General features: G+C 56.4%; 12 protein-coding genes across 12 annotated transcripts; 6 read left to right on the forward strand and 6 right to left on the reverse strand.

Annotated features, from left to right (window-relative positions):
* Window positions 1–493: 493 nt before the first annotated feature.
* On the reverse strand, window positions 494–2,361 carry PHYSODRAFT_558610 (hypothetical protein; the record flags this gene model as incomplete). The annotated part of the gene is given in 2 exon segments (XM_009524516.1): window positions 494–2,248; window positions 2,263–2,361. The coding sequence occupies 1 exon segment, from the start codon at window positions 2,237–2,239 to the stop codon at window positions 494–496; it is 1,746 nt and encodes a 581-aa protein (XP_009522811.1). The 5' UTR covers window positions 2,240–2,248; window positions 2,263–2,361.
* A 1,885-nt stretch (window positions 2,362–4,246) lies between these two features.
* Window positions 4,247–5,944, forward strand: PHYSODRAFT_490698 (hypothetical protein; the record flags this gene model as incomplete). Its single annotated transcript, XM_009524517.1, has 3 exons — window positions 4,247–4,456; window positions 4,580–5,291; window positions 5,337–5,944. 3 exons carry the CDS (start codon window positions 4,247–4,249, stop codon window positions 5,942–5,944), a joined length of 1,530 nt encoding a protein of 509 aa, XP_009522812.1.
* Window positions 5,945–6,052: 108 nt separating this feature from the next.
* Window positions 6,053–6,739, reverse strand: PHYSODRAFT_328250 (hypothetical protein; the record flags this gene model as incomplete). Its single annotated transcript, XM_009524518.1, has 1 exon — window positions 6,053–6,739. One exon carries the CDS (start codon window positions 6,737–6,739, stop codon window positions 6,053–6,055), a length of 687 nt encoding a protein of 228 aa, XP_009522813.1.
* An 831-nt stretch (window positions 6,740–7,570) lies between these two features.
* On the forward strand, window positions 7,571–8,146 carry PHYSODRAFT_492562 (hypothetical protein; the record flags this gene model as incomplete). The annotated part of the gene is made up of 1 exon (XM_009524519.1): window positions 7,571–8,146. One exon carries the CDS (start codon window positions 7,571–7,573, stop codon window positions 8,144–8,146), a length of 576 nt encoding a protein of 191 aa, XP_009522814.1.
* Window positions 8,147–9,363: 1,217 nt separating this feature from the next.
* On the forward strand, window positions 9,364–9,765 carry PHYSODRAFT_405686 (hypothetical protein; the record flags this gene model as incomplete). The annotated part of the gene is made up of 1 exon (XM_009524520.1): window positions 9,364–9,765. A coding segment is annotated over one exon (402 nt), but the record flags the coding sequence as incomplete, so codon positions are not given.
* A 123-nt stretch (window positions 9,766–9,888) lies between these two features.
* On the forward strand, window positions 9,889–11,338 carry PHYSODRAFT_543580 (hypothetical protein). The gene has a single exon (XM_009524521.1). It carries the CDS (start codon window positions 10,249–10,251, stop codon window positions 11,128–11,130), a length of 882 nt encoding a protein of 293 aa, XP_009522816.1. The 5' UTR covers window positions 9,889–10,248; the 3' UTR covers window positions 11,131–11,338.
* Window positions 11,339–12,369: 1,031 nt separating this feature from the next.
* Window positions 12,370–13,068, reverse strand: PHYSODRAFT_496628 (hypothetical protein; the record flags this gene model as incomplete). The annotated part of the gene is made up of 1 exon (XM_009524522.1): window positions 12,370–13,068. A coding segment is annotated over one exon (699 nt), but the record flags the coding sequence as incomplete, so codon positions are not given.
* A 1,384-nt stretch (window positions 13,069–14,452) lies between these two features.
* PHYSODRAFT_457916 (hypothetical protein) lies at window positions 14,453–14,683 on the forward strand (the record flags this gene model as incomplete). Its single annotated transcript, XM_009524523.1, has 1 exon — window positions 14,453–14,683. A coding segment is annotated over one exon (231 nt), but the record flags the coding sequence as incomplete, so codon positions are not given.
* Window positions 14,684–16,746: 2,063 nt separating this feature from the next.
* Window positions 16,747–17,348, forward strand: PHYSODRAFT_328254 (hypothetical protein; the record flags this gene model as incomplete). The annotated part of the gene is made up of 4 exons (XM_009524524.1): window positions 16,747–16,884; window positions 16,960–16,995; window positions 17,066–17,158; window positions 17,211–17,348. The coding sequence occupies 4 exons, from the start codon at window positions 16,747–16,749 to the stop codon at window positions 17,346–17,348; spliced, it is 405 nt and encodes a 134-aa protein (XP_009522819.1).
* Window positions 17,349–17,616: 268 nt separating this feature from the next.
* Window positions 17,617–18,180, reverse strand: PHYSODRAFT_494795 (hypothetical protein; the record flags this gene model as incomplete). Its single annotated transcript, XM_009524525.1, has 1 exon — window positions 17,617–18,180. The coding sequence occupies one exon, from the start codon at window positions 18,178–18,180 to the stop codon at window positions 17,617–17,619; it is 564 nt and encodes a 187-aa protein (XP_009522820.1).
* A 740-nt stretch (window positions 18,181–18,920) lies between these two features.
* On the reverse strand, window positions 18,921–21,125 carry PHYSODRAFT_264483 (hypothetical protein; the record flags this gene model as incomplete). The annotated part of the gene is made up of 2 exons (XM_009524526.1): window positions 18,921–19,168; window positions 19,247–21,125. The coding sequence occupies 2 exons, from the start codon at window positions 21,123–21,125 to the stop codon at window positions 18,921–18,923; spliced, it is 2,127 nt and encodes a 708-aa protein (XP_009522821.1).
* A 351-nt stretch (window positions 21,126–21,476) lies between these two features.
* PHYSODRAFT_328256 (hypothetical protein) lies at window positions 21,477–22,811 on the reverse strand (the record flags this gene model as incomplete). Its single annotated transcript, XM_009524527.1, has 3 exons — window positions 21,477–21,632; window positions 21,985–22,127; window positions 22,343–22,811. The coding sequence occupies 3 exons, from the start codon at window positions 22,809–22,811 to the stop codon at window positions 21,477–21,479; spliced, it is 768 nt and encodes a 255-aa protein (XP_009522822.1).
* Between the last annotated feature and the right edge of the window lie 961 nt (window positions 22,812–23,772).

A 23,772-nucleotide genomic window follows, 5' to 3' on the forward strand; every position in this document is an offset into this window, starting at 1 on the left:
TCTCGACTCCAGCCTCGCGAGTGTGCTCGGTACAGTACTGCCGAGCACATGTACATGTAGTGTGGCGGCGACCCTGCTTTCATGAGGCTACGGACGGGTTGAACCGCTGCTTGCTGTCTGCCAACATGAGCTCGTAATCATCGCTCTTGGAAGTACATGTAGAGACCGAGGCCTGAAACTGCTTGATAGCCGGACTGGACTAAACGCGTTGAAGCTGGACGACGCGGACACTTCCTCGTCACGCCTGCAACTCCTTTGCCGCTCTTCTGCAAAGAGATTCTTTGCCAACTCTGATGCATTTTTGTCGCCGTCGCCGGCCTTACTTGCAGGCGCCTCATGACGCCCTGCTTCAAAACTACTGCTAACTAGGCTAGACTACTTCGACCTTACTACTAACGCGCGTTAGTCGCGACTGTATCCGCCGCCCGCTCCAGGCCCGCGGATGAACTACTACTAAACTACCTTGTTAAATATGCTCGAGCACCTCGAGCGCTCAGAGCAGCCAGTGCTTGCTCTGGCCGACAGCCTCCTGCCAGCGCACGACGCCGGCAACGAAGTCGGTGGCCAGCCGCTGCAGCACGCGCTCCGACTTGTGCTGCGTCGAGGCGCCGACGATGACCTCACACACCGGCTGGGCGTACTCGTCGTACTTGTCGAGCAGCATGAACCACGCCAGCACAGGCAGGTATGTCTCCTCGCCGGCGGCGAAGGCCTTCTGGCCCGCCGACAGCGGCACGGAGCGCATGCTCACGAGGTACCCGCCGTCGATTTGGCCGCGGGCCAGCACCACGATGCTGTGCACCACGGGGGCGTCACGGCTCGGCGCGATGCCCACGCGCACGACCACGCAGTCGTCGTTGATGGTCTGCAGCACGGCCAGGTCCTTGGCCAGCGGGAAGAGCTGCTGGAAGGCCTCGAGCACGGTCAGGAGGTTCCACGTGTTGAACACGAGCTCGCCCGACACGACGCCGGCGAAGTCCTGGGTCATCATGAGCTCGATCGAGCTCTCGTCGTCCGGCCCTTCGGCCTTGGCCACCTCCCGCTTGTCCTCGCGCCAGCCCAGAACCGAGATGGCGGCGGCGTCCGCGGGCTTCTGCTGGGCCTTGAGGGCCATGATGTCGCCGTAGCTGTCCTTGACCCAGTTGAAGGCCGCGTCGCTAGTCATCGGCTCGGGGAAGAGCACCTTGAGGAACGACGGAACGGCCTCGGTCTCCAGGCAGTAGCCGCCCGCCGGGGTGTCGATATCCTCGAGGGCCGCGCGTTTGGTGTCCGAGGACAAGGCGTCGTCGTTGTCCGCGCGCTTGCGCTTGAGGCTCTTCTTGGATCCGGCGGCCGTCAGGGATGCCGTGGCATCGATGACCAGCTCCGCCTGCACCGCTTGAAGCGCGCTGTTCTGCGAGTCCAGCTGGTCCAGCTGCTCCTCAAGATACCGTTTCTCGTCGCGGAGCTCGTCCACAGACTTGGCGAGGTCCAGGTAGGTGGCTCTGGCCGGGATGCTGTAGCCCAGGTCGCCGTCCACGCGCTCGCGAGGCACCACGTCGGCCACGGGCCTCCTGTGCGGGAGGAACTCGTTGGCAGCGGCGTTGGCGTCGCGCTGGGCGCTCAGCTCACGACGCTGGCGCTCCAGAGCCGCGACCGTGTCGCGCATGTCGCGGACACGGTCCTTGGCGGCGTTCGTCCGTCGTCGTTCGTTGGCGTTGTGGCGCTCGCGGCGCTGCTTGGCCGAGAACTGAGACGTGCGCCCGCCGCGCTGCGCGACTAGCGAGGGCGCCACGCTGCTCACGTGGGTCGAGCGCGAGGCCGAGATGGTGGTGTTGGTGAAGACGGCGGCGGGGAAGGCCGCGACCTCCTCGAGCACCTCCGGGTCGTGGCTCTGCTTCATCTTGGCCACATCTTGGTCAAGCAACTCCTCGCGGCCATTTGGCAGCGGGAAGATCTGCTGCTGCGCGCCGGCGGGGGTGTCGTGTCCGTTGCCCACGTCCAGCACGCTCTCGAGCTCGCACTTGAGCAGCGCGTCCGGGCTGGGGTCGGCCGAGGCGAGAGGAAACTCGAGCAGGTCCAAGAGCAGCGAGTTGGCTCGGCTGGGGCGAGGCTCGGCGTCGCTCGACTGCGGCAGCGTCGAGTAGCTAGGGGGCGAGCAGGGCTGCGCCGGCGCCGGCAAGTCCTTGTCTTTCGAGGGCGTGGCCGGCATGTTCAGGTCCACATAGATGGGCGGGATATAGCGCTGCGGGTAGCTCATTCGGCTGGCCTGTGAATCAAAACCTGTGTCCGGGAGATCGCGCAGTGAGTGATCTGTGCTTCCTGTCTCCACTTGCGCGCTGCGGGGAAAAGTTTCAAGTGGCGCGGTCGGTGGACTGCAAGAAGCTCGGCCGCAAAGTGAGCTGGTCCCGTGGCCCCATCTCTCGCCGGTGATGACCGAAGAAAAGGAGCTCGTGCGCCAAAGCCGGAGCGCGCCGCTGACAGCGATCTGAGCCTTTGGATACACCTTGGCGTCGCGGCAACCAGTTGGCGCAACCGGCTGGCGCGCGGATCCGATCGGGCCCAGTTGAGTTCGGAGCGAGGATCCCCTCGCGGCCAAGAGGCTGGCGGCGCCACCGCCGCTGCCGCAATGGCGATGGCGATGGCGATGACGGTGGTGGCCGGGAGCAAGCGCTTGGCTTCGCGGTTTCTCTGCCAGCGCCGCGGCGCCGCCCAGCTGCGCGGATCTGCCGGATCTGTCAGGTCAGCCCGGCCATGGCGAGGGAAGCGAGGTCCCACGTGACGCCGCTAGTGCGGCAAGGGGGCTGGCGCTCGCCAGCGGAGCTGCGCCGGCGGGCCGTGCAAGACTTGCGAGCTGCAAGTCGCGCAAGTCACGATGCAGTGGCAAAATTGAGGGTTCAAAGTGGGACGGTGCCATCAAGATGTGGCTCTTCGGTCCCACTGTTCATGACAGTTTCTGGGCGGACCGTGATGGATTCTGGCCTCATCCCCATACAAAAGCCAAGTCACTGGTTACACCATACAAAAAGCAAGCCGTCGGCGGAACAGCTGCTGGGTTGGTGTCAGTTGCGAATCCTGTCTCACTTTAAGTCTCGTTCGCGCCGTGTGATTGGTCGGCCGGCACCGCTGAAGGGGCGCACCAACTTGACAAGTTGCCGAGTGTATCTTCGCCGCAGTTAGCTAATTGCAGCGCGCAACGCGCGAGGACTGGAGTCGCCCGCGAGCAGGCAGTGTCTGGCAGACACTGTCTGCATGACGCTCACGCAGATGCGACTCGCTTTGACTGCGGCCCCATCTAGCCTAGATTCGAGGCCTTGATTCTAGGATCGAATTCGTGGGAAGTTATCGACTCTCGAAGAAACCAGTCGCCGGTTAACGCTCTCTTCGTGGTAATGAGTCGCGCTTCGCCATTAGACAATGAGATCGCAGCTCCGGAGGTTGGTACATTATGATAGCAGCCGCGATGAATCAATACTCGGTCGCGTTGACCCACTGGAATTTGTCTTCCAGCATAGCTGCGCTGTGTAGACTAGACTACATGCGCCATGACGGCTGGCAGCCATTTAGGTGGGGCTGAACCTTGGCAACGGTGAACCTAGCGCATGATGCCGCGCTGACACTTGACCATCGAGAGCAATGAAAGCAGTGCCGGTATCCGTTACTTCGTTCGATTCACCAAAATACATTTCGATGGAGCTGTTACCTAATTGCTATGAATCCGCTCGTAATGGTCATCAACACCTGAGCGTGAGCTCGTATCGGATAGGTATCAATGCCGCTAGGGGCGCTTTTGCTAAGCGATGGAGACGCCGACGCACTGCTGGAGCTGGCGCTGCTACAACTGTGGGCGGCCAACGACCCCGAGCGCCTTGCGGAGGAGTTGCTGGGGCTCGACACCAAGTGCTGGAGACGTCTGGGGCTGCTGGTCTTCGCGTCTACCGATTCGCTGGTGCTCGCTCTCGTGGCTGTGCTAGAGCAAGTGGCAGCACCCCGACAGTCAAGTTCCGAAGCCACCGATCGGCTCCTCCGACGCATCTGGCACTCGCATTGGCGAGACCACTTGCGCGAGAAGATCGTGGACTGTCACGCGCGACTCGACCGGGAAGCCATTCGGTCGGGGCGGACCGACTCCGCTGAAGAAGATCTGGTCGCAACCCGGCTATTGCAAATCCTGATCACAAGTCTCTGGGTGACGTTGACTTCATCTCATGACGGCCAGCCCAAGGATCAGCTTGAGGAGGCCGGGGGCAATGAGGCCCCCAAGGTCATGGAGGTCGTGGACGTCCTGCTCTCTCTGTCCACAAGCGCGGAGCGGACCCCCAAAATTGCGCGAGCCGCGGCACTGGGGCTGCAAACGCTGCTCTCACTGGAGACCCATGAGCTGAGCGGGCTTATGACGACGCACATCTGCCGGTCGACTGCCATGCAGCACTGCGCCACTTGGCTGCTAGGCGACGAGGGCGTGGCACCAGCTTCAGTCCCAACGACGCATCCTGTTGCTCTCAAGCTGGCCAAACCAACAAGCGTAAAGCTACACCCTTGCGACCACATCTACCTCGAGCTGCTCGTTTCAGCGGCAACGGTGGCGCGTCCTGACGAGTCTCAGCGGCGAGGTGCTCGATCACCTGTCTTTGACGACACAGTTGCAATGCTTCAGGTCTGCACTCGGGGGATCGCGAGCGTTGACTCGGGCGTCCAGGACGCAGCTCTGCGCTTGCTCTGCTCTCTGCTTGTCCTCGATGACGCTTCATCCAGCGCACTAAGCAGTGCCGTTCGTCTGTCAGGAATCCTCATATCGATCTCGTGGCTGCTAAACCACAGCGCCCCGCACATTGCAGCAACGGCAGCCACGACCCTGGAGCTGATCATTCGGCACTCGCCACCTAGCGACATCCTGCGTGCAGTCATCGAGCAGGGCTGTGTCATTATCTACCGGGCGCTCTTGTCGGCGTGCAGCGGAGCCAAGAAGACCCCAGCACAGGCTGCGGTGGCTGCGAGTTGCCGCAGTCTCCTGAACTGGGTGACGGAAGAGGTGGCGTGGCAGTCGGGCGTCGTGGCCGCGAGTGTGCAGTCCGTCCTGAGCTCGACCAACGTCCTCCTACAGAAGAATATCGTCCTCACCATGCAGATCCTGGCGCAGCGCAACGCAGCTATCCGCGAGGCTCTGGAAGACCAGGACTTCCGGACCGATGCCTTGGTCTCGGCAATTCAGTCCGACGACGACGCGGGGCTGGCCGTCTCGTTGCTATCCATCTGCCTAAACTGTAGCGACAAGTGCTCGACGCTGAAGATCGAGAGCTGCACGAAAGACAGTAGCGTCTTCTGCCGTGACAATAACGACGAGCAGCAGGAGGAAGATCCCAATGACGGGGACGAGCAGGGCCGAACGATTCGGCTTCTGTGCGCTGACGGAGAATTCGTCGAGATCGGAGCACTCTTACTCCGCCAGCACAGTAACCTGCTCCGCCAGTTAAAGCTTGAGCAGCCACAAGACCAAGCGGGCAATAGTCTTACTGTGCTTGACAGACTGAAGGCGTTCAAGGCGTCGAACGTTCAGCTGTGCGTAAACCTCCTCCCGTTGACGCAACAGGAGGCGGTGCGCACACTCACAAAGCTCGACAGCTTCCCAAGCATGCAAGAACTTCTCCACCTTGCTAATACCATCGGGTCAGCAAAGTGCTGGCACGTGACCACTTCAGCGATGTGTCGGATGATGACAGCTTCGAATTGGCTCGACATCTTCCAGTTTGCATCGACCGACGTCCGGCACCCCACACTCGTACTGCGGTGCATCCGCTTCGCTCTTCAGCTACACCACGAGCTGGGCCCACGCGGCAACACACGACTGCTGTCACAACAAGAGAAACAGTCGCCGATTGATCCAGCAGAACAAGCACGCGCCGATCTGGCTTCGGCTCTCAAGACCGCAGCTGTCCAGATGAGCCAGGAGCTCTTCATCGGCTGATAACGCCTGTAAGGTAGAATAAGCCCCCAAGCGAATGATGCCCTGATGACGTTAGGACGGTAATAAACCACAAGAAACCGCAGTAAGCAACAAGCAGTGCAGTTAGTTTTACTTGAACAACCCCGCCACTGCGTCGTACGTCGAAGTCCAGAGCTTCGCCACTGAGGACGAAGCCTCCGCCGCCACCTTCTCGTCGAAATCGACGCCAACATGCACGTTCTGGTCAAGTCGCTGCTGTCTCCTGCGCGCGAGTCTCGAGGCGCCGGTCGACGCCTGGGCGTCGCTGCTTCCGCCCTCCTCCTTCTGTCTGTTGGCCTCGGCCACTAGCTGGTCCACGCGCGCGCCCATCTCAGCCTCCAGCACGCCCGAGAGCTGCGCCACTCGGTCCTCGAGCCACACCACCTGGCTCTCCAGGTACTCGAAGCGCGCCTCCACCTCGCGCTCCTCCTGCAGCTGCAGCTCGCGCTGCTTGGCCTCCTTGACGCGCGCGCTGGCCGCCGAGCGCGAGTACTCGAGCGACGCCACGCCCAGCGCCACCGAGAAGATGAGCAGCTCGCCCACGAGGTCCGCACCCTGCTCCACCGCCTGGTCCGCCGGCAGCGGCTTGATGGTGTAGTTGGAGATGCCGCGGAAGCCCATGTGCAGCTTCATGCTCAGCTCGTGCTGCTGCTGGCCCAGCCGCCCGCACACGGCGTTCAGCAGCGGGTGCACCTTGGAGCGCGACTTGACCACGCGCGCCAGGGGCTTCGTCAGCGTGCGAGCCACCAGGCCGCCCAGCTTGATCATAGGCAGCATGATGGCCGCAGGTGTCGAGCAATAATGCGCGTCATGGGACACGTACACCGGTACACGAATGGTACATAGCATTGTGTTCAGCACATCAAATTGGAAATGGCTACAGAAAAGGCAACTTGCCACCCGCTTTGACATCAAAGTTTGATGAGCCACAGGAGGCTTCATAAATGTTGCCACACTGCTTTAGGGTCTGCAATATGTGCATGCACAACAACACATATATTAGACTGAGGATCAAGCTGGTGGTAAGTATTCTCAAGGACGAAAGATCCTGCGGGCCGAAGCTTTGGAATCAAATTGTACCTAAAGATTTTTAGGCTCATCAAGAGTCCTGAATCAGGACAAACCATCCTAAGAATCAATCAGAGTGTCGCTGTCCGTCCGAGAGTAGATCACGTGAATTCCTATTGGCTGAAATTGCTGCCGAGCGCAGCGAAGGCCCGTCGCCGAAGGCGACCCCCTCAACGATATTGCGGGGCCGCAGGACCCGCCCCGGCCTCTGTATTACTAACCTGACATTGGGAGTAGTGCAGCGAGCCGACGAGGCGAGCGGAACGGGTCCACTACTGCCGTAGCGAAGCGTACGCAGCCTGCTCTTATAGCGCAGCGAGCATTGCGAGCGAAGCGCCAACTAACAAAAAATTCACCGCCGCGTAGTGGCGGCGCTCGGCTAGTGACTGTAATCAATTGGCAGTCACGAAAGCGTAAGACGGGAACAGGATTTGCAACCAGTGCTCATTCATACAGTCACCAGAGGTGAGTGACACTTACAGGTGACAGGAAAGATAGTGTAGATTGCCTCACTTCCAAGTTTTCTCAGTGTGACCAAGAATGCGAGTTGTCGTCGCTGTTGCTGCTGTTGTAGTAGCTCAGCTGTTCACTGGCACCGCCGCTGCATCATGTGATTCAACTTCAATCGAGACGCTCCTGACCTCGACGGACGCAACCACGTGCACCTCGGACTCGGGCTACTCGATTACATCGCTCCTCACCCCATCGGGCTCGGAGATGGCGCTGATGTGTACGAGCACCGCCTGCCAAACGGTGATAGGCCAGCTGAAAGCGCTCTCTCCATCGGAGTGCACAATCGGGACGTTCGCGCTGTATGCCAATCTGATCACCCCGCTAAGCGGCTACTGCTCGTCGGTCCCGGCAACTGCCACGAGCAGCAGCAGTCGAAGATCGACGAATACCACCACCAGCAGCGGAGTTGAAGAGCTAAGCCAAGGGAGTAGTGGAATGTCTGAATCAGGCAGCTCATCAGGGATTGAGCCCGGTAGCTGGTGTTGTGGTGGGGGTCGTCGTAACTCCAGCGGTGGTGTTGCCAGTGCTCTTCATCGTGCGGCGTCGACGAAGGAATCGTCGATCTGCTCACCCCGACCTAGAAAATGTACAACCTACCGCTAGTGACAGGATGAGGCGGCTAGTCCAGGATGATCACTCGCCGCCGACAGTCAAAAAGGATAAGCAGCGGACGCCCCTACCACATTCCTCCACGACCGAGATTCGTAGTAATGGAGCGACCAAAACAGACTCCTGGGAAGACCCCGTCATCGTAGCCGCGAGGATCTCCGTCGACCGAGTACAGCTCGGTGCGTTGATCGGTCGTGGCGGCTTCGGAGAGGTCTACAGAGGACGCTACCGAGACCAGGACGTGGCCAGGACGTGGCCGTTAAAACCTTGCTGCCGGACAAACGCAAGGACCTCGTGCAGATCCAAGCCTTCCTCTCCGAGATCCGACTCATGGCAACGATGGAGCACCCCTGCATCGTGCAGTTCGTGGGCGTCGCGTGGGAATCGCTCGGTGATCTGTGCTGCGTGACCGAGTTCATGGCCGGAGGCGACCTGCGGTCACTGTTGAACGACTACCGTGCGAACGGAGACCCGGAGGGAATGGACGCCGGCAAGGTGGAGATCGCGTACCGAGTGGCGTACGCGCTCGCGTACCTGCACTCGCTGGAGCCTGCGGTGCTGCACCGCGACCTCAAGTCGCGCAACATCTTGCTCACGGAGTCGCTGGACGCCAAGATCACGGACTTTGGGACATCGCGCACTCGGTCGAATGAGACGATGACTGCAGGGGTGGGCAGCTGGATGTGGATGGCGCCCGAGGTGATGGTCGGAGGTCGCTACGATGAGAAAGCCGACGTGTTCTCGTTCGGCGTGGTGCTGTCGGAGCTGGACACTCACGAGCTGCCGTACTCGCACGCGAAAGAAGGCGGTTCGTCCGAGGCCGCGATGATGCAGATGATGTCGATGGGCAAACTGCGGGTTCGCTTCTCGCGGTTCACGGACCCGGACATGGTTCTCTTCGCTGAAAGCTGCGTGAGTGTGGACCCACACGAGCGACCCACGTCCGCTGAGGTGCTCTACCACTTTCAGAAGACGAGGAAACAGCATCAAAACGATTAACCATTCCATTATTCGCGACTAAAACTACGACTAAAATATACAAAGTATAGGTGATCAAACATTCGAACTGGATACCAGGTTAGTTGAAGTTGTCTCGCTAGTAGTACCGACCTGAACGAAATGGGTACCGCATCCATGCTCCATGCCTTTGGCGCCGCCTCACTTCCGAGTCTTCTCCCACTCCCTCGTGGTCGCGACCATCATCTCCGACAATGCTGCTGGCCGCTCTTGCCGTGGCCTTCACTGTGCTCGCACTCGCTGCAGACGCCGCGTCTTGCAATTCCACGACTGTAGCGGAGGTCCTGGCGGCGTCGAACGCGTCCACATGCTCGTCCGACTCGGGCTACTCGGTGACGTCGCTGGTATCTCCCACGACCGCCGAGATGGCCAGCATGTGCTCCAGCAGCGCCTGTCAAGCGATGCTGACGCAGTTGAAGCAGGTGGAGCCGTCCGAGTGCTCCATCGGCACCTTTGAGCTCGACGCAGACCTCCTGACACCTGTGGCCGACTATTGCGCAGCTAATTCGACGTCCACGTCGGACTCGACCTCTGGCTCCAGCAGCAGCAGTGCAAGTCGTTCGCCATCTTCATCATCGTCGTCGTCATCGTCTTCTCCGTCTTCCAAGCCTCCGTCCAGCTCCAGTTCGTCTGGAGGCGGCTCCACGACCAGGTCTCCTGCCCCTACGACGACCCCAAGCCCCTCAACTTCCGGCTCGAGTAGCAGCTCGGGTGGAGGCAGCACCTCGACGACCCCCTCTCCCGGTCCATCAACTAGCAGCAGTGGAGGGGCAGACAGCGCCACTAGCGACTCTCAATCGGGCTCCAGTAGTAACTCGTCCACTTCTTCCGGCAGGTTGAGCGCCGGAGCACTGGTCGGCATCATCGTAGCAGCTGTGGTGCTCGTGCTCGTGCTGCTCGCGGTCTTCCTTGGGCGGCGACTTCGACGCAGAGACCGAGGACGACGACGATCTACCTCGGAGGGCTTGGAGCCGCCGGTCCGAGGGAAGCAAGTGCGGCTTCTGAACGACGATCGCTCTCCTGAAGAACACGAAGACAACACCAGATTCACGTCAAAGACGCACTCGAGCGGAGCCTCAATGCCCGACGGGAAGATAAACCTCTGGGAAGACCCCGTCATTGTAGCCGCGAGGGTCTCCGTCGACCGAGTACAGCTCGGAGCTATGATCGGCCGGGGCGGCTTCGGAGAGGTCTACAGAGGACGCTACCGAGACCAGGACGTGGCCGTTAAAACCTTGCTGCCGGACAAACGCAAGGACCTCGTGCAGATCCAAGCCTTCCTCTCCGAGATCCGACTCATGGCAACGATGGAGCACCCCTGCATCGTGCAGTTCGTGGGCGTCGCGTGGGAATCGCTCGGTGATCTGTGCTGCGTGACCGAGTTCATGGCCGGAGGCGACCTGCGGTCACTGTTGAACGACTACCGTGCGAACGGAGACCCGGAGGGAATGGACGCCGGCAAGGTGGAGATCGCGTACCGAGTGGCGTACGCGCTCGCGTACCTGCACTCGCTGGAGCCTGCGGTGCTGCACCGCGACCTCAAGTCGCGCAACATCTTGCTCACGGAGTCGCTGGACGCCAAGATCACGGACTTTGGGACATCGCGCACTCGGTCGAATGAGACGATGACTGCAGGGGTGGGCAGCTGGATGTGGATGGCGCCCGAGGTGATGGTCGGAGGTCGCTACGATGAGAAAGCCGACGTGTTCTCGTTCGGCGTGGTGCTGTCGGAGCTGGACACTCACGAGCTGCCGTACTCGCACGCGAAAGAAGGCGGTTCGTCCGAGGCCGCGATGATGCAGATGATGTCGATGGGCAAACTGCGGGTTCGCTTCTCGCGGTTCACGGACCCGGACATGGTTCTCTTCGCTGAAAGCTGCGTGAGTGTGGACCCACACGAGCGACCGACGGCCGCTGAGGTGCTCTACTACTTTCAAAAAGCTATGAAACAACAGCACTGAGGCACTGCATGTACAGAGCTATTCTCCTGAGTCAGCTACCCCATTGTAAACTTCGTTTTCTATCACTGTGTTATAGAGTTGAGCTCGACAGCAGCCCATAAGGCTTGAAAAGCTCTTTGGAGGCTAACAGTTTGCTCGTTTTTCTCAGTTATGCCCTTTGTGTAATCCATTCGAACTGAAATGAAAAGTCGATACCTGGGATAACCTGAAACCAAAGAGCTCAGTCCGTTAGCTGGCGTGTCTTCTGCATATTTTAACTGAAATGCGTACTGACCAAAGTGTACGACACGAAATGTCAACGTCATCAGTACGCCGATCAATAGCGCGGACTGGACAAACATCATGTGGATTTCCAGCACAAAAAAAGCAAGCTGATAGAGTGCATTAACTCCACAGTTGCGTTTCGTGATCAGTGCAAGCGCTATAAACGATGCAAGCTCCAGGAGGGCGTACAGGAACATTCTTAACACCATGTCGCTGACATTGTCCAGAGTGACGCCGTTCATTTCCGTATGATACTGCGCGCTGGATTGGTGAACCATCGTCAAGATGAAGGCGCCATACAGGACAGGAATGATCGCCTCCACGTACTCGGCCAGCACGAGACACTCTGAGGTGAAAAGCACCTCCAGCGCCTCTTTTAACACAACGGAGCTGTCTACTACCGATCGCCTACGGCTCGAGTATTTCGAAGCAGTTTTGTCGAGGACAGCTTCCGTCCTTACTGGCTGTACCGAAATTCTCGTGTTGCCGTGAGCACGTCGGTCTTTTTTGCTTACTGCATCAATGGGAATCGGCACTATTGATGTTGGCTGTGACTGGAGGCGAATCGTACTCGATTGGTGTTCAAATAACTTCGAGGTAGCCCCGATTGGCGAGCATTTTCAAGCCTCCTTAACAAATTCTCGTTCTCGGATGAAAGCTGGTGCTCGATAAAAGAACGACCATTGATACCGACTCGAATTTGCGTTTGAAGTACCCCAGAAGAGCAGCACAACGATCGTACCGCTTCGAGCAACTTGCCATTGTTGAGACTGCAGAGAGGAACCCCGCCAGCAACTCTCCGCGTGCGAGCAATGATACGACGCGTTCGCTGATGAAGTTCCTGCAATTCCACCGCAGTCTGAATGATGTCAATGATCACAAAGACAACCAGCGTTGCCGCCGACAAAGTCTGCATGAACGTCGCAAGATACAGCGGATCGAAGAAATCGACAGTGAAAACGACGAGGACCGGGATCACATGTCTTTGTGCAAAGCCACCATTGAAAATACCTTCTTTACCACGAGTCTAAAGGCTGTAAGTAGCAGCAGCATGGGCAGTTCGTAGTCGGTGTGGTTCGCCTTACTGAAAAGCACTTGATACAAAGGATACGCAACGTACAGCAACGCGTGCAATGTCCCAATTCGATTCATTTGGCGAATGTGCTCGCGCTGAGCGAAAATTTTCCAAAAAGCGCGAGCGCCCACGGCAGTCCTGATGTATGCCAGTATAATAATCGTAGTTACCCAACAAAGCGTGAACATATAGAACGGAACAGGAAAGACCCAGATTGCCGCTACTGCAATTCCAGCTGAGACGTATCCTGCAGCGGTAACGATACAATAAAGAAGGGTGTACACAGTAGGGATCCGAGGGAGGTTGATCCATCGCCGCATATGCACAGTGCTCGCAATGCTGACCGCAAACCCAGTCATTGCCGCGCGAAACCAAAATCCATAGTTCGCCCTCCAACCTGCTGCCGGGTCTTGAAGCGGGACACTTTCTTGTAGAAGTACCGCCACGACGACAACTAGTGGTGTGCCAACGCTGATGTATATCACGCGAGTCAACGACGTCACACGGGTATATTCTTCCAGAGCCAGCATCCGTTCAATGGAGTATTTTCCACCGTAGTGAGCGGCTTGGATTGCGAACCATGCGTCGACGAACTTGGATTCGTGAATCGGGGTTAACCCCAGTCGCCAGGACAAACGGGAGGACAAAATCGGTTTTTACTTGTTTCAGTATAGTGTACCACAAATTAGGAATGACATACAACTTACCCCTGAAAGTGGTGAGAACGTAGGCAGTATACTTTATCTCTCTGCTGGAGATTATACCTCTCCTTCACTTTCATATCTTGGTTGAGCATTTTTTACCATCAGGTTTGAGTCAGGTTTGACATCAATATGACCTTTCCGTGACTTCCTTTCCGAGTTTGCAGCTCTCTCTCTCTCTCTCTCTCTCTCTCTCTCTCTCTCTCTCTCTCTCTCTCTCTTTCTCTCTCTCTCTCGGACATAATGATTCCTCAATATGCATTGATATTATTCATCTCAAGTCGACCACACCCCTAACAACGCAGTATAAATAAAAAAGACATGTATCAGCATTTTTGCCGGGAACTTATCAGCACTTTTAGCCGGGAACTGTTGGCTTGTATTGTACTGGCGAGATGAAATGCACCACCAAAATGTTCATTTGTCCATAATTTCAAAAGTACTTCACGTATAAAGGCAAGAAGATCAGCAATGAAAACAGCATAACATGCAGAATGTAGGTGTACACGTGTTAGTATCCTACTTCTTAATTTTACCGGCATCATCCGGCGATTTCTGCTGCGGGAAAGACGCGCTTGTCTGATCTGCACACGACATTTTTGCCATATTTCCTAAACGAAGATGCTAGATCGAGAAAGCTAAACGTCAGGGTGAAGCTCGGCTTTTGGTTCATCAAACAAACGTAGTTTCATGATCGCCAACCGCGTTGGTCTCGCCGGTTGTTGTAATAGGCCTACTTTGGCCCACTACTTTAGCTTACACGTGTGCGCGTGTATGTGAGGAAGCGTAGCTTAGTTTAACTTAGAGTTAATTATACTCGGGCCTCCGAGTATAGATTAATCTAAATAAACGATCCAAATAATGTTTTTGGGTTAAAATGAGAACTGCTATTTTTGTTTTATGTTTCTGACTTCCTCTAAATGTAATATTCTAAGATAGGAATTTGCCAACGGCTGGTTGGCAGAATTCCAATGCTATGCATGTCGCTCATTGGCTAAGAGATGCTGCTCTCAGCCAATAGGAATCCTAAGTCTCTATGGACCACCCGTCGTGGTGGTCGTAAATGTATGTAGCCTTTGGTGTGTCTACACCAAGGTCGAGAAAGTCTTTCGAACCTCTAACAGACGTCGTGTCTGTTAGAGTTACAAGTGACTGTAGCCACTTGTGCGTGTAACCCTGTTACAGTTGTGGTGGCGTCGTCATGCAATAATGTGCATAAATCGCGTTACAGAAAGTGCGCAATAATTTAGTACTAAAGTTGTATAAGAGCAATCATATGGCACCATATGGCTCAGACATAGCCTCGATATTTTCGAGAAACTGGCGGACAGTCATTTTTCATTTAGGTATATCTCATTTATTTGCTGCGACTAAAAGTCCAAACGTAGTTTACTTAAAAGAAGAAGCGCAGAGCTTTCCAACAAAACAAAGCTCACATCATTCTGATTATTTGGTGCTGAGATACGCTCCGTCAAAGTTTGGTGGTGCATTTCATCTCGCCAGTACATTAGCTTGTGGATTAGGGGGCAAATTCCGAAGTGAGATTAAATGTTTTCATCTCTCAAACTACTCTCTAGTCTTCCCCTCCTGCTTTCCTACTAGTTCTCCTTGTGCTCGTTGGTGCCTCTCATCAGACGGATTACTCCCGGGTTCCGCTTGACTTGATCTCAGTATAGATGGGTCTCCCTGACCAGCCATTGGTGTACCCAGAGCCCGGCTGCCGCCGGCTCTCCTGTCGCCGTCGGATCCTCCGAGTCATCGGCGGATGTGTCCACACGTTCTCCTCGTCCATGTGGTCCATGTGCATCTATTGGCGGCGCTCCCGAAGACTCATGAACACTCGCACTCGCTGCTAATGCTGCACGACCGTCACGACGATTCCGCTTGCGTCGATCAGGTACTTGAGCCTCTTTGTCCCCAATGCCTTGGTTAATATGTCCGCGAGCTGATCCTCCGTCGGCAGGAGTTGACGACGATGAGTCCTCGGGACACATTCTCGCGGATGAAGTGATGCTTGATGCCCACGTGCTTGGTCCTCGCGTTGTACCCAGCGTTGCTTGCGAGGGCGATCGCGCCCTGGTTGTCCTCCCATACTTGGGTAGCCCCCACTTGCTCGTGACCCATGTCCTTGAGCATGGCGCGGGTCCACAGCACCTCCTGCGTGCACAGGCTCAGCGCCATGTACTCGGCCTCCGCCGAGCTGAGCGCCACCGTGCGCTGGTATTTCGACTTGAAGACCACCGGCGCCCCGCTAATCATTACCATGATGCCCCAGACCGAGCGTCGGTCGTCGAGATTGCTGTCCCAGTCGGCGGCGGTGTACGCCGTCACCTCGACCTTCTTCGCGTTCCCATTGCAGGCGATGCCGATGTCTCGGGTGCTCTTCAGGTACCTGAGCACGCGGATGGCAGACTTCCAGTGCTGCTGCCCGGGGTTCTCGAGGAAGCGTGACAAGTGGGTCACGATGTACGCCACATCAGGTCTGGTGCAAGTTGTAATGTACAACAAACAGCCAATGAGTGCTCGGTAGGGCTTCGCCTGCATTTCCTCGCGTTCCTTCTGAGTCGTCGTCGACTGAGGCTTCGACAACTTCATGCCCGACTCGCACGGGTTCACCACCACCTTGGCGTCCTGCTGGTTGAACCGCTTCCCCACATCATCAATGTATCGAGTCTGCTTGATCATGAGAGTCTTCGCCGATGAGTCATGGTCGATCTCCATACCGAGAATGAACTTGGCCTCGCCCACCTCCTTCATCTTAAACGCATTCTTGAGCGCCACCTTGACTTCCTGGATCTCGCTGCACGTCTTGGCTGCGATGGTCATATAGTCCACGTACAGGCAGACTTACACGAACCTGCCCTTCTCGCCCTTGACGTAAACGCACTGGTCACCGCCGTAGCTCCGAAACCCGATGCCCACGAAGACTCGGTGGATGGTGTTATGCCAGGCATTTGCCGCCTGCTTCAGACCATAGGTCGCTTTCTGCAGCCGATACATCATGTTCTTCGCGTTGATGATTCCATAGGGCACCTCCATGTAGACGCGCTCCACCAGGCGGCTGTTGAGAAAGGCGGTGTCCGCATCCAGCTGCTCAGTGATGTACGCCTCGGCCACCACAACCGACAACACCACTCGGATCGAGTTCATGTTGGCCACGGGCGAGTACGTCTCGAAGAAGTCCACGCCGAACTTCTGCTTAAACCCTTTCGCCACCAGGAGGGCCTTATCCCACCGGCGACCGTTATTCCGGTTTTGCTGGGATAAGAAAAACCTCGGGGGAAAGTGTCGGTTCAAGCCATACATGTGGTTAGGGTAACTGCGACTCTTCAAGGTCCCGCCGAGAGCGTTTTGGCCAATGCGATCTGTTTGCGGAATTCTCACCTTGAAAGGTAGATGGGCATGGGTGCCGGGCTTCCGCGCCACCATTGGCCACCGCACAAGCATTTACACCCGCAGATTGCCAGGTGCCCGCGAAGGATTAGCGCTTCTCCGCTATGGTAAAATTCTGAGTTGATAGGCTGCACCGCTCACTAATGTTAACTTTCTTTTCCCTTGTATCATTGCCTTCTATAGATGCCTTCACACGCGCGAGGTACGCTGGTCGAGGAGCTACGAGTACGGCTCTGCCGGTGCCACTGCGAAGACCGAGTTGTTTCGACCGAGACCTGGACGCTCCTGTTCGTGGAGGAGCCCGACCGCTACTTCGGCAATGTACGTGAGGCGTCAGGGCTACTGGAGCTTTAGCAGAACGGAGCCTGACGCTGAGAGATGTTGTGGACTCGGTAGGTGTGCGAACTGGACACCATCTTCAACCCCCACAAGGTAAGGCGGCGTCTTGGCAGCTTTGGTGTTCATAACTAGGGGCTCATGCTGGTGGTGTTGTTGTCGACAGGCGTATTACATTCAGAACGAGCTGTTCACCGCCTACTCCCGGCAGGAGTGTAGCAAGGAGGCGATCTTGCGCATCTGCGCCCACCTAAGCTACGTGCCCCCACCGCTGAAACCATGCGGGTGCTGACACTTCACCCTAACGCGAGTCGACTCCACAGCGAATGTCCAAGCGCGATGCCGAAGGCACGACGGTGGAAACAAGCGGCAGGGAGGACGCCAAGAGCACGACAGGGACAGCGGGGTGTGGCAAGACTCCAAGAACGACAGATACAACGGCGGCTTGAAGCATGGAGTCTTCATGGTCAGCTGGGGTCTGGTTACGGAGCCCACGATGCCGTACGTCGACTCGAGTAAGCTCGTCCGCTACGAACACTTCATCTTGTATTGGGTTCTCTAGACCTCGTATGACAGCTCATGGGGCGACAGCGGCTTCATTATGCTGTCAAACTCAACTGCAGGTCGAAGTTGATTAGAGTTGTGATTGATTTTCATGCAATTAATACATAGTTGTTGGTTTGACCCTCGGCGGCAATGTTAGAGTAGTGATCGTAGTTACTGCATCGACCATCTTGGTTCAGCTGCGTACAGGTGTAAATCCCGAAAGGAGCTGCTGTAAGTCATCGGAACCTGAATTGTTTTCAGTAACTTCCATCGCTTGCAAAACGAATTTCGGCACGTATTACGATGCCGCGGACACACTCGTGTTGCCAGCGCCACCAGACGTAGATGAGGTAGCTTCATGCACAAAGCACGCATTGCCAAAACCACATCTTCTTCGAACACAGTGTCGTGGCAAAATAAAAGGGTGGCGGAGCTGATAAGGGAGCTGGGTTGAGCCAACTTCGAGTCTGGATCAGCACTGATAATAGTATCGCTGCCTTCAGCAATATTGCGGATGTCTGCGGTGACGACGCTGATCTTGAGCAAGTGTGGAAAGCGTGATGCCCTTGACGCAATCAGCTCCATACCTCTAGCGGCCAGGTCACGTTGGATCTCAATACCAACCACACGAAATGCTTGCGTTTGCAGAGCGATTCGAGCGAGAACATTTCCCACGCCGGATCCAGCATCCAGAAACACGTCATTCACTTGAATATTCGCTTCTTCGATCAGCATGGACACCCCAGCCATTGTAATCTCCCCGTTATTTAGCTGACGTTCACTCGCGCGCACATCACGCCTGGTGAGTAGGCAGAATAGTCCTTCAGTGGCGTTGTAGGTTTCTTGCGGTGATAGGATCGAAATGGTATGCGGTGAAGGCGAAAACCGTAGAGGAGACGCGACTTTGGCTTCCAAATGCAGTCCTGCTCGGTCTGGCGGCGGGCGGAAATAGCGTGGGGGGAAACTCAGCACGATATTGCCATATCGTCTCTTGAGCGTCTTGATTCACTGTTGCAGTTTGGTTGCGCTCCATGTTGACGGCCTCATGTCTTTCTCCACTGACACCCAGTCGATTCGTCTTCCCGCTTGCTCGTACACCGCCGCGAGCTGAACGAGTTGGCGATCCTCTTCATCTGAAAAGCCGGCCATTTTTCGCTTCGGATACTGTCTATACAAACTCAAGTAAACGACCCTTTGGGGGTTCATACTGAAACCGAGTTTATTTTTTAGATTTGTAAGTCAACGTTGGGTCGCTGTCGACCGAGTCAATGTAGACTCGTTCAGAGTCGACGTTGACTTCGCTATTACTGAAACTAGTACGTTTGAGTCAATGTCGACTTGGTTTAAGTCCATGTTGACTTCGCGATCAATAAAACAAGCGTATTCGAGTCAAAGTTGACTCGCTCTGAGTCCTCGGTGACTTGAAAATGTGTATTCATTCATCGTTACGCAGCAGCACACACAACTACAGCAGACTAAGGATTAATGGTTTTCTCCAACAGGCCCAATGCTTCCATAATCTCCGTGCATACATACGCGTATCTGCCGTGGTCCATCGAGTGGATGACGGTCCATGTCTTGTCGTGGACCAACTCATTTCTTTTCTCCCAGAACTCGACCGCAAGCACCTTGAACTCTTCAGCGTCCGCCGTTTTCGATCCAAACGCCTCCTTCATTTTGTCCAGAATGAAGTCGCGCTTCTTCTGCATTGTGCTCGTGTTACCTACATTTTTTCAGTCCAGAGACAATGGAAGTCAATACAATGTCAAACCACACTGAAGCAGAAACTCAAGCGGCATACCATTTCGGATCTCGGCGTTCCATTCTGTGAACTCTCCGATAGCTTCCTTGGTCACCGCGCTATACTTGAACATACTCAAGTACAGCTCTAGCCTCGCGATGGTGTCTTGCAACCCGCTGTTCTCCGTTTTCACCGCCTCTAGCGCAGCCTTCATCGATTCCAACTGCGTTCTCACTCCATCCCGTTCTGCTTGCATCGCCGCCATTTCTTCCTCGATTCGGTTGCGGTTGGCTTCGAGCTCTTTAAACGCAGCTGGGCACCCGTTGTTCTTGAACTGCTCATCCAGGAGCCGGGTCTGGCGCTTCATTTCATTCAAAATCTTCGCCTGCCTCAGCGATATTCGGCCTCCTTGTTGCTTTTCTCGACTCGGCTTCTCTCGTTTCTTTTTATCCGCGTCCAACTGCTCCCGCTCCCGTTGCAGGCGATGCGTTACGTTCTGGAGACGCCGGCCCTCCTCTTTGAGCTTGGCCTCATGAGATTGCAGCTCCTCGGCTTTGACTTGTAGTTCTTCCTCCTCGTTCTCCATATTCTTCTCTCGCGTAGCCACCTCGTTCTCCCGGTCCTCCAGTTTTTTCTTGCGCTCGTCCACCTCTCTCGTGAGGTTGTTCATGTTTTCGTGCACATCCTGGAGTTGGCTAGCCTGCGCCTTAAGTAGATTGTCTGCGTGCGTGGTGACGGATTGCTTCGACAAATTCAACTCAGTTTCCACATGGGCAAGTTTGTTGCGCAAGCCACTTGAAATCGCCTTCTCCTCGGCTAGTTGTAAAATCGAATTCCGCAACTCCTTCGTCAACGCGATAGTTAAATTGTCGTCTGGGAGATCAAAATTCCTGAGTTCGGTCAGCTCGATTTCAGCGGCTGCTAACTGCTCCTCTAATTTCCTTGAGCGCGCTTGCTCCTCCTCTAGCTTCTCTCGGAACTGCTGCAGTGCTTGCGAAACAGAGAGTTCAAAATTCGCATACTCCCCTCGGAAAGGGTGGGTTTGCAGGCTCCGAGCTGGGGCACCTTCCTCCTGCGCGGCCACGGGTGTCTGCGAGATTGGAGGCCCTGGAGCTTGGTCTGACGCTAGCGATGCTTGGTTTCTGGCTGCGGCAAGCTGCTGAGCCGCCTGGATGTCGCATTGCTCGATCGCCAGGTGCTCGGCTCCGCCACGTTGCGATCGCTTCGACGAACCCGATCCAGCGGTCTGCGAGTGTGCGTCTGCTTTCAGGGCTTGGTCCGCTAAGTAAACCTCGTAGAACTCTTTCAGCAGCGCGGGCTCGTGACGCTGGAGCTCTTCTGGGTTATTTTTGAACGCCTTGAATTGAGTCAACTTGCTCAAAGCCTCGTAGTCCAAGTCGTTGCCGCTGTTCCTAGCAGCTGTGTATTTCTCCGCCCACACACGCTTCTGGTAGTCTGCCATTTTGTAGAAATCACCTGCCTTGCGCCGTGGGCCTTGCCGGTGCTCGCCCTTTTCGTCTGCGGTCTTCTTTTGTAGAGCCAAGCACGTGGACCGGTGCGCATGCTTGGGTACCAGGGGAGTCGTCTCTTCATCGCGAGCCGTCGCCTCGTCCTCCGATGCACTCGCGGCGCCCAACTCGCGCGTCGTCCCGTTGGATCCTTCGCCAGTCTTCTTGGCAGTCTTCCTCTGCTTACGGAGGCTTGGCGAAGTGTCTGGCCCCTCCCCCTTCTTCCGCTTCTGCTTGGCATTGCCGGTGGCAGGCGTGGTCTTGGCAGCGTTTGCTGGCTTGTCAGTGGGCGCGCTCGTCCGCTTTGTCGCTGGCTTGTCCGTCGCCTTTGCAGCTTTCTTGCTCCTCGTCATGGGCGCCTGGCGAGCAGCACCGCCAGCAGTTCCCTCGCTCTCTGCAGCCTGAGATCGCTTCGCCATCAGCATCGCCATCAGCACTTTGCTGCAGTCAAGGTTCTTTGAGAAAGTGAAACCGCAAATCCTACAGTTGAAATAAATTGATGTGGACCAATTCGATTTAGAATCAAGAGGACTGTAAGTCAACGTTGACTTGGTATAAGTCGTTGTTGAGCTGGCTTCAGTAACAAGTGTCTAAGCCAGCGTAGACACGTTCCAAGTCGTAGTCGACTTGGTGACTCAATGAGAGATGTACGAATAGATGCACATGGTCGTCTTTACAAAAAGATGCAGAAGTGGTGAGATAAGCGCCAGCACAAGAGTGGATACGTCAAATTAGAGATTTACTGAAGCTACCAGTCACCTCTTCGGCATTGCCGGAGCACGTTAGTGATCACGCATAAACTCTTCCAGCGTGACGATGTAGGCGCGCGGCATATTGACGGTGGTCAGCTCGTTATCGATGTGCAGCTCATCGACGGTGTCCACCTCGTTGTTGGGGCGCGGCTCCTCCGGTGCGTTGTGTCTCCAGATGTTGAAGTACTCCACGAAAGTGCGACCAGGGATAGCGTGGCCAACACGATTAGCTCCTTCCAAGAGCTGTGTTGCTTCCGCTATGGCAGGGGGGGGGGGGGGCATTCGAACGCAGCAACCGCAAGCTTGTCCGAGGGAATGTGCAGATCCTGATAGCGCTCAAAATCATCCATCCGAAGGTTGCAGTTGTCGACGATAATGATATCCACGCCACGGTCGGGGCTGCGCCACAGGAGTTCTCTGCATTGTTCGTAGATGCGCCTCCCAAAGCCGACTTGCGTCGAACACATATGAGCTGGAAGAAGAGGTCATCTGAGCAAATCGATGCGCGGAAATCAACTGTTGCTGCATAACGAGCGACCTCTTGAGCAAACGTTGTCTTGCCACTGCCCGGGAGGCCTCTCATGATCACGAAGAGCCGAGGCGGGTACTGCATATACGCGCGGCAGTCCTCCCAATACGCCCGGTAGTCGTCAACGAGTTGTCGGGCTTTGAACTCAATTTCTCACACGTCGGATGTCGTCGAACCTCCAAGATTCCGCTGCTTCTGATGTTGACCACACCATGTCACCGACCATGTGTGAACACACATAACATAAGTCAGCATTGAGCTGGGATAGTCAACATCGACTTCTTGGCCGGACCAGTTGCGCTCCTGGACGATCTCAGCGGTGTGAGCGACCGTCGGCCAGCATTTCAGCGAGCCCGGCCAGCGTCACGGCGAGCGTAGTGGTAGCGGGGACAGCGAGAGCAGCATGACGAGCATAGCGGCAGCCGGCACAGCGAGCGCAGCGCGGCGAGCATAGCGGCGGCCGGCACAGCGAGCGCAGCGCGGCGGACATTGCGGCGGCCGGCACAGCGACAGCAGCATGGCGAGATGGTGAGCACGGCGGCGGCACGGGCGACCGTCAGGTAGCATTCCGGTGAGCCCGGCCACAGTGTCGCGGCGAGTATAGCGGCAGCCGGCACAGCGAGCGCAGCGCGGCGGGCATAGCGGCGGCCGGCACAGCGACAGCAGCATGGCGAGATGGTGAGCACGGCGGCGGCACGGGCGACCGTCAGGTAGCATTCCGGTGAGCCCGGCCACAGTGTCGCGGCGAGCATAGCGGCAGCCGGCACAGCGAGCGCAGCGCGGCGGGCATAGCGGCGGCCGGCACAGCGACAGCAGCATGGCGAGATGGTGAGCATGGCGACGGCACGGGCGAGAGCAGCACGGCGAGCATAGCGGCGGCCAGAGTAAGGATCAGCAGCTTGGTGGCGGCCTTGGCGGCGACGGTCGATGCGAGCCAGGCGACGGCATAGTTGGAGAAGCGCGCTGGAGCAGTAGCTGGCGATTTCGGAAATAAGGTTTGGGATTGAGCGCGCGGAAACGATCTTCTGGCACGGATCGCAGCGCGAGCGTGATTGGCCGCGAAATGACTGGCCAATTACACGTCGCAAATTCAAACGATGGGGGCGCTGATTGGCGTAGATACCAGAGCGAACCCACGGGCGAAAATCTGCGTGTTGCGCGAACTCAAAGCGCAAGTTGGAAAAGCGCGCGAAAAGCTGTGTGTTGCGCGAAGCTTGATGGCTGTATCCAGGCTGATACCACTCCGTGTGACCTTTGGATTGAGCCAATGCTGATCGGCTTATTAGCTTCAACTTCAACCCTCGATAAGCACTCCGAATTATAGTAGTTCTTGATTTAGTGACTACCTAGTACGAGGGCATTTCTTTTGCAGTTCTATAGTAACTTACTTTTGCAAGTTCTTCTGCAACAGAAATGATGGCAAACGGTGCCTGAACGTCGCTCGCCTCGCTACCTAGGCCAGTGTGGTGTCCTCACAAAACGCGGTACCCGTAGATATGAAATTCCAACCAATGCGTGCACACGGTTTCTATAGGTGAGCGCTAGCACCATTGATCTTGTCCGTCGAAAAAGCTCTGCTTCTGGGTGGTCAAAAGCTCACGAGACAGCACACCAATTCCCTCCTGTTCCTCGACAACACTGATACGAATAGACGCCAGTGACTTCAGCGAGGAATACGCCGCGCTAGCTAAGAACACGGATGGTTGATGACCCCCCCTCCGTTATTTTACTGCATTTTACTACATATAGGAGCCCACACACCGCTTGACCTCCCGTGCCGCACCACCGTGCTCCCGG

The sequence above is a fragment of the Phytophthora sojae genome (assembly GCF_000149755.1).
Source record: "Phytophthora sojae unplaced genomic scaffold PHYSOscaffold_3, whole genome shotgun sequence".
In the NCBI taxonomy this organism is placed as follows: Eukaryota; Oomycota; class Peronosporomycetes; order Peronosporales; family Peronosporaceae; genus Phytophthora; species Phytophthora sojae.

Excerpts from the sequence above, each read along its gene's own strand:
- PHYSODRAFT_543580 (XM_009524521.1), top strand. The coding sequence starts at position 10,249 with ATGCCCGACGGGAAGATAAACCTCTGGGAAGACCCCGTCATTGTAGCC.